This window comes from Trachypithecus francoisi, unplaced genomic scaffold, assembly GCF_009764315.1.
Source record: "Trachypithecus francoisi isolate TF-2019V2 unplaced genomic scaffold, Tfra_2.0 Lachesis_group12, whole genome shotgun sequence".
In the NCBI taxonomy this organism is placed as follows: Eukaryota; Metazoa; Chordata; class Mammalia; order Primates; family Cercopithecidae; genus Trachypithecus; species Trachypithecus francoisi.
Window position 1 is genome coordinate 31,772,549 of NW_022681457.1, and position 12,820 is coordinate 31,785,368.

A 12,820-nucleotide genomic window follows, 5' to 3' on the forward strand; every position below is an offset into this window, starting at 1 on the left:
GAGAAAACATGGAAGAAATTTGATTTATATATTCAAATATTAAGTGAAAAGTATCTGAATTTGCCAAAATGATTAAAGAAACCAAAAAAACCACTTTATTTTTAATCATAAAATCTATTTAATATATATTTAATATCTCTTAATATTTAAGCTTTCCAATGTAAAGCTTTGGAAAATATTGTGTACTTGCCACCTTGTCTTTCCATTGTCTCTTGACGCTGTCCTTAACTAATTTCTACCCCTCGTTGGCACACCGATCAAATATGTCTGATGAATACATTCTTATCAAGAGGCAAGAATGCAACATAACCAGGTCAAAAGCCATACTGATGTAGGACTGCTACTCAAAGTCTTTGATAAATTCGATCAGACAACACATTTGACTAATTCCTGATATGCTGACTAAACAGCAAGTTTATTGGCACACTGGGTCAGTAAAATGTTATGCAAATAATGAAATCCAATAGGTTAAGAAGATGGGTCCTTTATCTAGTATAAAGAAACAGGGTTGAAGTTCCACTGTAGTTCCTTTCACAGAAATGCTAAATCTTACTGAGCTTAATTAAATGTTCAAACTCTGGGTTGGTAATGTGTCCTCTCTTCACACTTGTAGCTACCTGATAATCTGGGACTTGGGGGGAATCTCCAGATTGGTGATCACTTGCATGGACATTTTTCCTTAGCAGAACAACCACCTTCTGTTAAGAAAAGCATCTTGCCTTGGCTTAGAATATTTCCTATCACCCACCATGACCATATCCAAAGAATACATTATAGCAAGAAAACAGAATGTGGGCTGTGGACAAATCGATGTGCACTATGTATGGAAAGCATGTGGGTCACTATTACAGGAGATCCTGAGTGTCAGCTCCATTTTGATCTAAACTATTCAAGAAATGTATTTTCCAAGACGCACCACTTGTACAAACTAAGGTAGATGCAGTCAAGTTTTCTAGTCATATCCTGAACCTTCTGGGGGCATTTCTGTTTCTAGCGTGTAAAACTGACCTGTCTTCATTGCTGCAGTTGCTACTGTAGATCCATCCCTCCACCTCCCCATGCTTTTCCAAAGGCAGTGGATGTCTGCTTCTATCCTGCTGAAAAAAAGATAAGGGGCCCCTTTAGAGTGATAGCTGTTCGGCGAGCCTTGAGTATCAACAGATGGTTACAGCTCCCAATTTGGGAGGAACTTTCTTGGGTGATCCTGGAACCTGGAGTAGTAGCATTAACCAAGGCCCAAAGATGGAGTGCTTATAATGTTACTGACAACAACAAACAAAGCTTGTGTGCAATGGTGGGGGTGGCAATGCCTTTATAAAACTGTTTCCACTTCTGTTTTTAAAATGCTGGATTTTGTTGGATTGAGGGACTTGCTCTAAGCTTCTCGGCTTCTTTTTACTGGGACAGGTTCCAATCTTCCTTACTTTCAACACTGCCTGAAAGAGAATGGTTTGGGAACACTCTCTGGTAAGGATATAAATTGCACAGCTTCTACTTTGGAGAATTCAGAGATTTTTGAAAAACTGAGGGGGAAAGTCTACTCTAAGTTTTTATTTAAAAAACATACAGTTAAAGTATAGAAATATTAAATCCCTTGGGATTTTAGCCATGTGGTTATGTCAACCTTCCCTAAGAACAGTTCTATGGGAAGTAAGGAGAAAACACCTGAGAGAGGAGAAAATTTACTGGTTAACTTCAGAGGCATTTCTTCAGCTGGTAGAGTCTTCCCAGTTGGGTTCTGAGCTCATGCTCTTTGTAACAACACACTGCTACTAAGCAATGTAAGAAATGGGCCTGGATTAAGGCATGCAGAAATGAGAAGGATACCTCTGCAGCTCTGTCAATGCTTCCACAAATTGTCTGCAAAACACCCCTTTTGTGCCTAATTTTGTTATGGCAGCACCTCAAAAAGTGGAAGGTTGTGAAATTCAGGCAGCATTTATGTAAAAATTCCATGACTCTTGTTAGTCTACAGTTGGAATCACTATATAGTCCTACCGAAAGACAAGATCTGGGTCAAATTTCCACAGGTGAGATTTTCAAACCTAGCATAATTTTCTCGTGGCTTTTTCTTTTCTTTCTTTCTTTCTTTTTTTTTTTTTTTGATACAGAGTCTTGCTCTGTCACCCAGGCTGGAGTATAGTGGTGCTATTTTGGCTCACTGTAACCTCCACCTCCCGAGTTCAGGCAATTCTCATGCCTCAGCCTCCTGAGTAGCTGGGATTACAAGTGCGAGCTGCCACACTGGGCTAATTTTTGTATTTTTAGTAGAGACAGGGTTTCACCATGTTGGCCAGGCTGGTCTCGAACACCTGGCCTCAAATGATCCACCTGCCTCGACCTCCCGAAGTGCTGGGATTACAGGCATGAGCCACTGTGCCCAGCATTTTTTTCATTCTTTAAGCTAGCATAAATTTCACTGGGTGTAGAAATTGGTGTCGAAAGAAAGTTAAATGAATCACCCAATCTTTCTCTAGTTTTGAAAGTGTATTTTTTATATCACTGTTGCACAAGTGTATTGTTTGTGCTTATTTTTTTCTTCTTTAAAATAACAGGTTAAATAAGCAGCCTAACAAATAGCCAAGTATCTTTACATCCAGAGTGAAATATCTTAGTACAGGGACTTTTATTTTCATAGCAAACGCTTGTATTTCCTCCACAGGAAAACATTTACTGTAGCTGAATCTTCGAGGCCTAAAGTATATTATTCATGAACTCAAAACATTTGGAGACATTTCATTGAAGAATATAACAAAAACATTAAATATTATGATTATAAATATTAAAATAAATATGTGTTGGGCATCAGCTACATATCAGGTACTACAAGGGATAGAATGTGGTCCCCTCAGCACAGAATCTCACAATCAAAAGGAAAGACGAGAGATGTTGCAGATCAAAGAGAGTACAAGGCAATGTGGTGAGTCCCTTTGTTCCTGCCCTCAACCATCCTATTGCAAAAGGAAATAGAGTCTTTATCTAGTCAAATCTGTTTCAGTCTGAGCATGGTTTGTTCCATTTGGAGCTACAGATAGGTCTTCTACTGGTTCCTGTGACCTTCATACAACTAACATAAAGAGTGTCACGAGGCCGGGCACGGTGACTTATGCCTGTAATCCCAGCACTTAGGGAGGCGGAGGCAGGGGATCACTTGAGGTCAGGAATTGGAGACCATCCTGACCAACATGGTGAAACCCCATCTCTACTAAAAATATAAAAAATTAGCCGGGCATGGTGGCGCGCACCTGTAATTCTAGTTACTGAGAAGGTTGAGGCAGGAGAATTGCTTGAACTCAGGAGACGGAGGTTGCAGTGAACTGAGATCGTATCACAGCTCTCCAGCCTGGGTAACAGAGTGAGACTCCATCTCAAAAAAAAAAAGTGTCACCAAAAGTGTGAGCTGGATGAATATTTGCCAGGATTTAGGGCAACATTTGATAGTCTAAACGTGGCAAGTGTGAATGCCTTACTAGACAAGATAAATAGCAACCAAAATCTCTTGAATCTCTGAGAGAGGAGTGAGAATTTTGCCAATTTGTTTGTTCTAAAGAGGAAAGGAAATGAAGAATGGTGTCCCTCAACTTGGTCCAGCACCGCGTCTGTATGCCCCTGACATAGGAGAAGGAGATGGAATTCGACACTTTAAAAAGCATGGGGGGTTTGCTTGAAAAGAGTCTTCTAGATTCTGCAGCCCCAAAAAGTCCCTCCTATGACCACTATCAGGGAGTGTGAGAGTCCTTGCTGTCCAATATTAGAGTGACCCACTCAGAAATGCAAGGAGTTGAGCAATCAGCTGGTTGCATTTCATGTTTCTTTACTCCACTTTTTGGGTGGAGAACATTTTCACTGCACACTGCTCAAGTGATCCCCTGAAAATACTGTTTGCATGAGATTGGATCATACATATCCATATATCATCAACATCTGCTCTTCTAAGGAATTCTGATCCTCTGAATCTGGAAATTGTTTTCTTTTCTTCACCCTATGCATGCTCAGTGTTTTAGACACATATAAATCCTTACTTTTCTGCGTATTCACTGTGTTTTGTATTTCAGCTTTTGCCCACACTATCCTGCTACTGGAATGCCTTCCTCTCCCTATTCCCTTTCTAAATTATTAAAATCATATGCAGCCTTCAGAGCCCGGCTCAAATAGCACTAGAACCACGAAACCCTCCCTAATCTTCACGGAAAAAACTTTCTGTACTGAGCACTACCATATTAATTTTTTCTTATATTTTTTAGTATCTTTCCCATTCTGCCTGAGATCATAGCTATTTGGGGTTTGTTTTTCCTATGAACTTTAAGCTTTTTGAGAAAGAGGATCAGACAATACTTAACAAAGGCCTTCTAGACAGAACAGCCTCAGGAGGGATAAAATGACCAGATGTTTTGTTTACCATATATCCTTAATGCCTGTCATAGTGTCAGAAGCACAGTATAGGTTCTCAATAAATATTTGTGTAATTATAAAGTGGATGACAGGCCTGGCGCATAGAGCACTTTATAAATATTGAACTAAACAGCAAGTTGATGTTCAATTTGTGTAACCGTAAACTACCAACCTTTCATCTTCTCAGTTGACTCACAATTCCCAGTTAAAAAAATTTTTTCCTTTTCAAGTCAGTTTTCCTCTTATCTTCAGCATTTTTCTAAGACATTCTTCATCTTTTCTGCAGTGTTTCAGCAGTTACATTTAATTTTCCTTTTATGTGTTCTAAGGACCTTAACACTACCCAAAAAGTCACACCATTCAAAAAGTTTAAGAAGTGGCTTTTATTTAATTGGAGCACATCGTATCTATCCTTTTGATTTGCTTGGGATTTATTTCTCTTTGAGAAGAAGTCAAGCACATTGTGACTTGGTAGATTACATTACCTAAGCAATTTTTACAATTTGGAGGTGGAAGGAAGAATAAAAGATGTCATGAGAGAGACGGGGCTATGGAAGTGTAGTTGGGAGAAAGGGGTTTCTACTCCCCAGTTTAGCTCTAAATTTTAATTAAACTGCTGCCAAATGCTGCCCGTCCTGTAAGTAGATAATCTGAATCATCTGTCCACAGGCCTTTGGCCACCGTTGAGCATGACAATGTTTACACACTGCATTTTGGCATCATTTCATGAATAGATCCCACCCCCGATATCCCTAAAGTGAAGATGTCATATAGTTCAGCCACAATTCTCAAGCCACTGTCAAAGCTATATAACTGATATGATTAACTATTTAGATAGAGCACAGAAAAAAATCAGGGTTACCTTGACAAAACCATATTCCCCCTCCCAAACTTTTATAGAGATAGAATCTGGCCTGTTGATCTCAAAGTAGAAAGAGAGCATGCTATTTATACTGCCATGAGCATTGGCTTCATTAGATCCTTCCCTTGAAGGGACAAAAAATGGAATCCAGTCCCTTGAAAGAGAAATGATATCTAAGTGGGAATCCAATGATATCTAAGAGCCCCAGGTTGGTAAGCTCCTAACCACAATCCCTTTATTACCTCATGGGACCTTCATTTCCTTTCAAGTAAAAACATATCTGTCCTAGCTTTCTCACAAAAATATTTCCCATGTTTTTCTATTTGGGTTTCATAGCAAAGTGACTCCAGAATTGAGTGAAATATTCCCAAACATCAAATGTTTTGTCATTGACTATTTTACTTATACTATTAATTACCCCATTCTACCTCTGCTTTTTAATTTCTTTGTATAAAGAGAACTTGATAACTATCAAGTTAATTATGTCTTCTTTTCACAAAATTTGTGATTTAGAAAGATAAAGACATGAGTATGCCTTGAAGGCAACGGCCACCATTGCTGTCTTTGATAGCATGCTGCCCAGGGGGCTACTCTTTGGTATCTTTTTTTTTTTGAGACGGAGTCTCGCTCTGTCGCCCGGGCTGGAGTGCAGTGGCCAGATCTCAGCTCACTGTAAGCTCCGCCTCCCGGGTTCACGCCATTCTCCTGCCTCAGCCTCCGGAGTAGCTGGGACTACAGGCGCCCACCACCTCGCCCGGCTAGTTTTTTTGTATTTTTTAGTAGAGACGGGGTTTCACCGGGTTAGCCAGGATGATCTCGATCTCCTGACCTCGTGATCCGCCCGTCTCGGCCTCCCAAAGTGCTGGGATTACAGGCTTGAGCCACTGCGCCCGGCCCTCTTTGATATCTTATAGCCCAGTGTCTATACATTTATATGGGTAAAAAATGCCAATGTCTCTTTGAACAAAAATCAATGAGAAATGAACTGGAAAAGTGAAATATTAATTGAGAGAGTGACGTTATCTTAGGATAGTAAGAATATTTTAGAATAGTAAGAGCACTTTAATGAAATATTTTTAAGAGCATTTTGGAATAATGAGTGAGTAGGAACAAGAACAGACTAGGGTTAGGAAAGAGGGAAATTAATAAGTTATTAAGGAAGAAAGAATGAAAAAGACAAAAGAAGGATGATAGAGGACTGATACAATGAAAGAGGACCTGGATAAAAGAAATCAGATTCAGGCATATATTGTACGGTCTCTTGGTTCTGGTGACCATGCCAGCCCCGAATTCACTTCCTCTCTCTCTGCTCTCTTGGCCAGAAGGGTAATCGTTCCGCCCGTCTTGATTTCTAACTTCCCTCCTGCTCTTCCAGGTGTCAAAAGAAGAATTTACAGTGTAAAATAAGGGGCATACTAGAAATATATTTAGTTTAATTGCTATTCATTTCTAGAAACTATTTGTTCTAATGTCATAGGTAATGCTTTAGTCATACAACTTCTCAGAACAAGGGAAAAAAGTTATCTCATTTTAAAAAATTACCAGAGTACTTAAATAAAGGCTAATGTCAGACAGTGTGGCTGTAGGTAAAAGCTCTGTGGAGAAAGGAGCAAAGGTAGTGTCCTGTCAAAAGACAGAAAGGGACCTTGAGAGGATCTGGTTCATCTGTCTACAGGGAAGGATTCATGCTATTCTTAAATTCCTCCAGAGAAGGGTGAACACTTCCCTCTGTAACCTACCCTTATAAAGCAACAAATTGTGTTTCATCTCAATAAAATCCTGCAGTTTAAATTACTGCGTTCAGGTCTGACAAATACCTCATATTTAGTTGTACACATCCACATACTTTTATTTTAAAGAAACATGTGTCTGCAGTTCAGAAGAACCACCACTAGATGGAGACCTCATATCTACATTTTAAATCGCAGCCTTGGCAATTCTCTAGCTTGGGTGAGCACAGGCTCTACACAGTCCGATTTTTGTTGTTGTCGTGGGCGTTTTTTGTTTGCTTGTATTCAGACAGTGTCTCTCTGTCGCCGAGGCTGGAGCGCAGTGGCGCGATCTCGGCTCACTGCAATCTCCACCTCCTGGGTTCAAACGATTCTCCTGCCTCAGCCTCCTGAGTAGCTGCCACTACAGGCGTGCACCCCCATGCCCGGCTAATTTTTGTATTTTTAGTAAAGACAGATTTTCTCCATGTTGCCTAGGCTGGTCTTGAACTCCTGGGCTCTATCGACGCGACGCCTCGGCCCCTCAAAGTGCTGGGATGTCCTTGTGCTGATACAATTGCTAACACCACCACTTTTCTTTCTCTTCTGAGAAAATTTGAAACAGTGCTCTAAATTTACACAATTTAAGAAGAAGAAGAAGAAAAAACAGCTTTGAGCTTATTCTAAGCAGTTTATGTGTTTTTTTACTAAACCTCTCAGGTTGTGTCAATCACCCAAAACCTAATGAGACGGAAACCACTCTCAGTAAGTCTTGAGTGTTTCAAGTTTTGATGTTAACTTTAGGTGTTCAGTTTAATTATTATGCCCACCGGTTTAATAGTTCTTCTCTAACTTGTGTTTTCCAAATATTTTGCTCCATCTCCCATTATTTTAGCCACACTTCCTTCAGGTATGCCCATTGCAAGTATGTGGGTACAGATTTGCCTCGAGTTATCAAAATTTATTTTTAAAGTTGACTTTCCAAAACTTAAACATCAGGAACTGCGGTTAATTTTCCTAGCCTTCCTTATGTAATTCTAAAACTAGTCCAATCTGAATATGTGTGTATCTGGGTATAGCTTTATTTCCATCTGGCAATAACTAGGCATCTACAATAAACTCCTAATTTTTCATTTTGTTATCAGCATAATATGACAGATTTTATTATGAAGTGAATAAGAAATGTATTTCAAAATGTCTCTCACAAAGTGATCATTGGATTCCCAAGGTAGTTTGCAATCTCCCCAGCCTCTCTCCGTTCAGTAGGAATATCTGGGTGTTGAAAGCAGAGAACCCTGGCAGCCTTGGTGACATGTGTCCTCAAACTATTTTGATTCTTCTTAGTCATTTGAAATTCCAGGGCCTCTGATGGCTGGACCATTGCTAAAAAGGCCAAATGTTTTTGTTCACTTCTTCTAAGCTAATTATATCCCCATCCTCACAACTTAGCCAGCCTCCTGGTCTGGGCTTCTCCTTTGCTAATTCCATCAAAGCTCTACTTATTTATGGGTTTCAGGTGCTCCCCTGCCGAGCATTTAATCTTTTTTCTTCCAACCCCGGAGCAAAGGTAGAGGGAAGACAAGGTGTTCTTTCCCAAAGTTTATGTGAAGCCATTTATATCCTCTGGTGTTTTCCTCCAAAAAAACAATTTCCTTCTAGCCACATGATCACCAGATACTAGTAGAGAGTACTCTTCCTTAGCAAATTCCATTTAACCTTCTTTGGGGGTTCATATTTTAGAAGTTCTTTCTGACCTCAAGCCTGCCAATTTTAATGCACCATTTCAGGGTTGTTTACCAAGTGTTCTTCCTCTCTTTTCAGAGAAGTTAAATATCTCCTTAACAAATTTAAATTGTACATGACAGTGTCACCCATTTTAAAGCAAATCTCAGCAGGTGTCCATCATTGAGCTTTTGAGTTTTTGATTTGCCTGGTTTTCTATTTCATCTTTTTTATTCCTTCTATTTTCCATAACCTTTTAATGATAGGTTTAGTTGTAAAATCCAGAACTATTTAAATACTAGAATAAAAATTAGAATTTTACTGAAGAGTATAAATGTCTTGAAAGTTTCTATGTATCCCAATTGTGCTTTTTCTTTTTTCCTTTCTTTTGCACTACCTCAGATTTTTGATATCAACTATTATCAAAGTATTTTTTTCTTTGTCTTCTACAGATAATCTTAATTTTTTATTCCTAGGAGCAACCTCTAGCTCAGTGCTTGCTATCCAGCCACTAGCATAGTTCCCCAGGAGCAGGCTATGATTATCTCCTCAAAGCACAGGGGCTTGTGGTTTCTTCTTTTCACTTTTTTACTCATCTCCGTGCCATGCTGTAAAACAAACATCATTTTTTAGTTCTGTTATGATGTAAAGAGGTTGAGACCTCTGCTTTTAGGTATAACAAATGGAAATATCATCTAGGCTGGGTTGGGGTGCAGGACCCCCAGCAGCTGCGTGAAGAGAAGAAAGCAGGAGAAGCTGTCACTTAAAATGCAGAGATCCTTTTGAAATATTTCATGCACGCCTCCCGTCCCCCAACCCAAGGGTGCTGCTTGTCCAATTCTGTCACCACCCTGACAAATAAGTGAATAACTGTCATATTCAAGACTTCGCTTTTAGTGATGATCATTAAGCTAGAATTTGTAAAAGAGAAAAAGAGAAAGTTGTTAGAAATCTGCAAAAGAGAAAGTTGTTAGATTGTTAAAACAATCCAGACAGACAGTATAGACAAATATTACAAGGCAAGAATAGTTTGGATGATGATATCCTGGAGAAAAAAATCACTTTTAGAGAATGGGACTTGTTCACTGTCTGTCTTGATTGTTTTCAACCAGCCGTCTTTGATAGTCAGTTTTGGGACATAAATCTTCAGCCGTACTTGTAGAATCATTCAACTAAGCAACAGGTGTCTTGCACTTGATAGGCTCTCACAGTCTCATTATGATCAAGATGGATATTCCAGCAGAACATCACTGCTATAAAACTATGAATGTTGCTAGCAAACAGTTCAGGCATTTGTGGCTGTTTCCCAGAGAAATTCAAACTTGGGAATTAATATCTGTGTGTGTGTGTGTCTGTGTGTGTGTGTGTCTGTGTGTGTGTCTGTGTGTGTGTACATGTGTATATGTCTATATATCTCATCAAGTACTTTTTTTTTTTTTTTTGCATTTCCACATTATTTCCCAAAAAATGATAGTTACTATCGCTGTCACCTAGGGCCCTAGGTCATCATAAACTACTCAAAGTGAAGGGACTATATTTTCTTCTTTTGCTTGGTCTTGCCATAAATATGCCCAGCAGGTTCACCTATACCCCAAAATATATACTCATATTTTGAATATTCATCCAGACCTGTAGGTTTGAATACAGGGATGTTTAAGTAATTCTCTTGTAAGTCTGCCTCTGGACCACTCTAAGGTTTGTCCTCTAGCCAATCTATATGTTTATCCTTTTTTAAAAAAAATTATTAAACTGTTAAAACAATTTGTCTTTTTCTCACTGTGCATTCAATTTAATCAACAAATGTTAATGAACAAAAGGTTATGTTCAAAATTCTATTATAAGAACAATGGAAGATACAAATATAAATAAGCCATGTTCTTGCCCCTCAAGAAACAGTCTAGCGGGGAGACACACACAAAGTCTAATAAATGCTATCGTGTAGGTACAAAATATGAGGCGAGAACACTGTATTCTCACTTTCTCTCACAGTTTAGTAAAATGGCAAATGCTTCCTTTCTGCTTTATTGCTTTTTAATGCCTTTTTTTTTTTTTTTTTTTCTGAGACCGGGTCTTGCTCTGTCACCCAGGTTGGAGTGCAGTGGCATGATCATGGCCCACTGCAGCATTGACCACCTGGGCTCAAGTGATCCTCCAGCCTCAGTCTCCTGAGTAGCTGGGACTACAGGCATGCACCACCACTCCTAGCTAGTTTTTTATTTTTTGCAGAGACAGAGTCTTGCTATGTTGCCCAGGCTGGTCTCGGACTCCTGAGCTCAAGTGATCCTCCCACCTCAGCCTCCCAAAGTGCTGGGATGATAGGCATGAGCCACCATCCTCGGCTCTATTGCTTTTATAATATGACCTAAGGAACGTTTTTCTGTTATCTCAGGAAGGAAAGTTCTTGTCCCTTGTATATATATTTATCTTGTCAAAAAGGACAAGGCTCAGGTGACAGTGGGGACATAAATAACTGCAATATCATCCTGAATAAATCATATCATGGAGAGATAGTAACAGACTAGCTAAGCTCGAGCTTTCCACTTTCCTTGACTCTGTCTTTCTGAGGAGTGGCCTTTTTGGGTCAAAGTCAGAGGGGGCTTGCAGGAATCAAGGGCACCTCCTCCTTTCTGGAGGAAGGAACTTCATCTTAAGACTTGATAACAAAGGCTTCCTGTTCCACCTAAAGGGGTCAATCTGAGGAAAGAAGAGAAGTTAACCGTTAGTGTCCCTTGAAAGCTTTAAAATAATGCGTTTGTGTTTTAAACACCTAAGAAAAATGTACATACATCTGGTGACTTGCATATCTTTAACTCTTGTCATAACACATACAAGGAAAACATTACACTCTTTACTGTTAGCAAACACTTCACTACTGGGGGTTGCTTTGTGTTTAAGTACCTGATAGGACCCACTAGAGTTCAGTAAGAAATGCAACTTGAACAACCCATAAGATAAAATTTTCTAGGAAGTAAAAAAACTAAAGAATGCCTGGAATTATGCAGACACAGATCAAGTCTCATGCATGTCATTTAGACAGGCAGCTGAAATGCTGACATGGCCTGTGCAGCCAGAGCCTTCGCTTAAGAGTTCTCCAATGTTGACAATTACAGCTGCCCTAGCAGCCTCTCTAAGCACTAAGTAGTGTAGCCTCTAAATCCTTACAACTTATTCTAAGGGAAGAATCTCTTTACAGATTACATTACACCAGCAAGAGAATATTAATAGCCCATATGGCTTTATTTCCAACAAAATCCCAGACTTTTTGCTTGCTCTTAGAGGTTAAAGTCAAAGATTTTTCACTCAGGATTAGCCTAGATGTAGAACAGCAACTGTATAATAAAGTTGAGTTCAAAAAGTGTATGAGTTCAGTTATGGTCTGGAAAATTAGCTGCCATTTTGTGATGAAGTGTTTGGTTTTTCCTTGTAGAAACTTAGTGTCATGGCGCATCAACTTAGAAAATGTGAATTTATTTAAAATATGCGATGGATTGTGCAGCATGCTTACATTTGAAAATGGAGATTGTGCCTTTAAATACTTAATCAAAGGACTCCTGACCTTCAAGTACCAGTTTGGGCATATTACTGGAGATCCAGGTTGAAAGGTATTGAAAAAAAAGCTCTGTATCTTTGTATATTCAGTTGTCAACATGGAGAAGCCACCTTTTTAAAAATATCAGTTCTGTAAAGCACAATGCCTACTACACAGACATCATTATTCTACTTAAAAGTCTTTTTTTAAAATTCCAAATACTTGTGGTAGTAGAAAGCAATAAATATTCTAAAATGAGGGATATTGGGCCTTTTGTGACTGAGCTATATGATAAACTAAGGGAAACTATGTAAGTTATGTCTATAACTCTTTGAGGTACATGATATAGCAAATAATCACTTATACAACCTCATAGAAAGTTGAGAGGATTAATCGAATTGTTTAAAAATTTTCAAGGAGCCAAATTTAAATTCTCAATACCCTATGAGATTTTTTTGTAACGATTTTAGATTTTTATCTGAAGAATGCATAGATATAGTAAAACCATTAAATACAGTAGTATCTGGTGGCCTTTCTGTGTGGAGGAGCTCGTTTGTCCAAGGTATGATCTACCAGTGAGAGGATCAGTGCCAAGGCACAACAAAA

At 39.0% G+C, this 12,820-nt stretch overlaps 1 protein-coding gene across 1 annotated transcript in view; it reads left to right on the top strand.

Annotated features, from left to right (window-relative positions):
* The window catches only part of LRRC7 (leucine rich repeat containing 7), a 586,898-nt gene extending 574,693 nt beyond the window's left edge, over positions 1–12,205 (top strand). The window contains exon 27 of the mRNA XM_033228849.1: positions 12,113–12,205. Within this exon, the coding sequence (XP_033084740.1) occupies positions 12,113–12,120 (8 nt within the window). The 3' untranslated portion in view covers positions 12,121–12,205. The remainder of the gene's footprint in view (positions 1–12,112) is intronic.
* Positions 12,206–12,820: the final 615 nt, after the last annotated feature.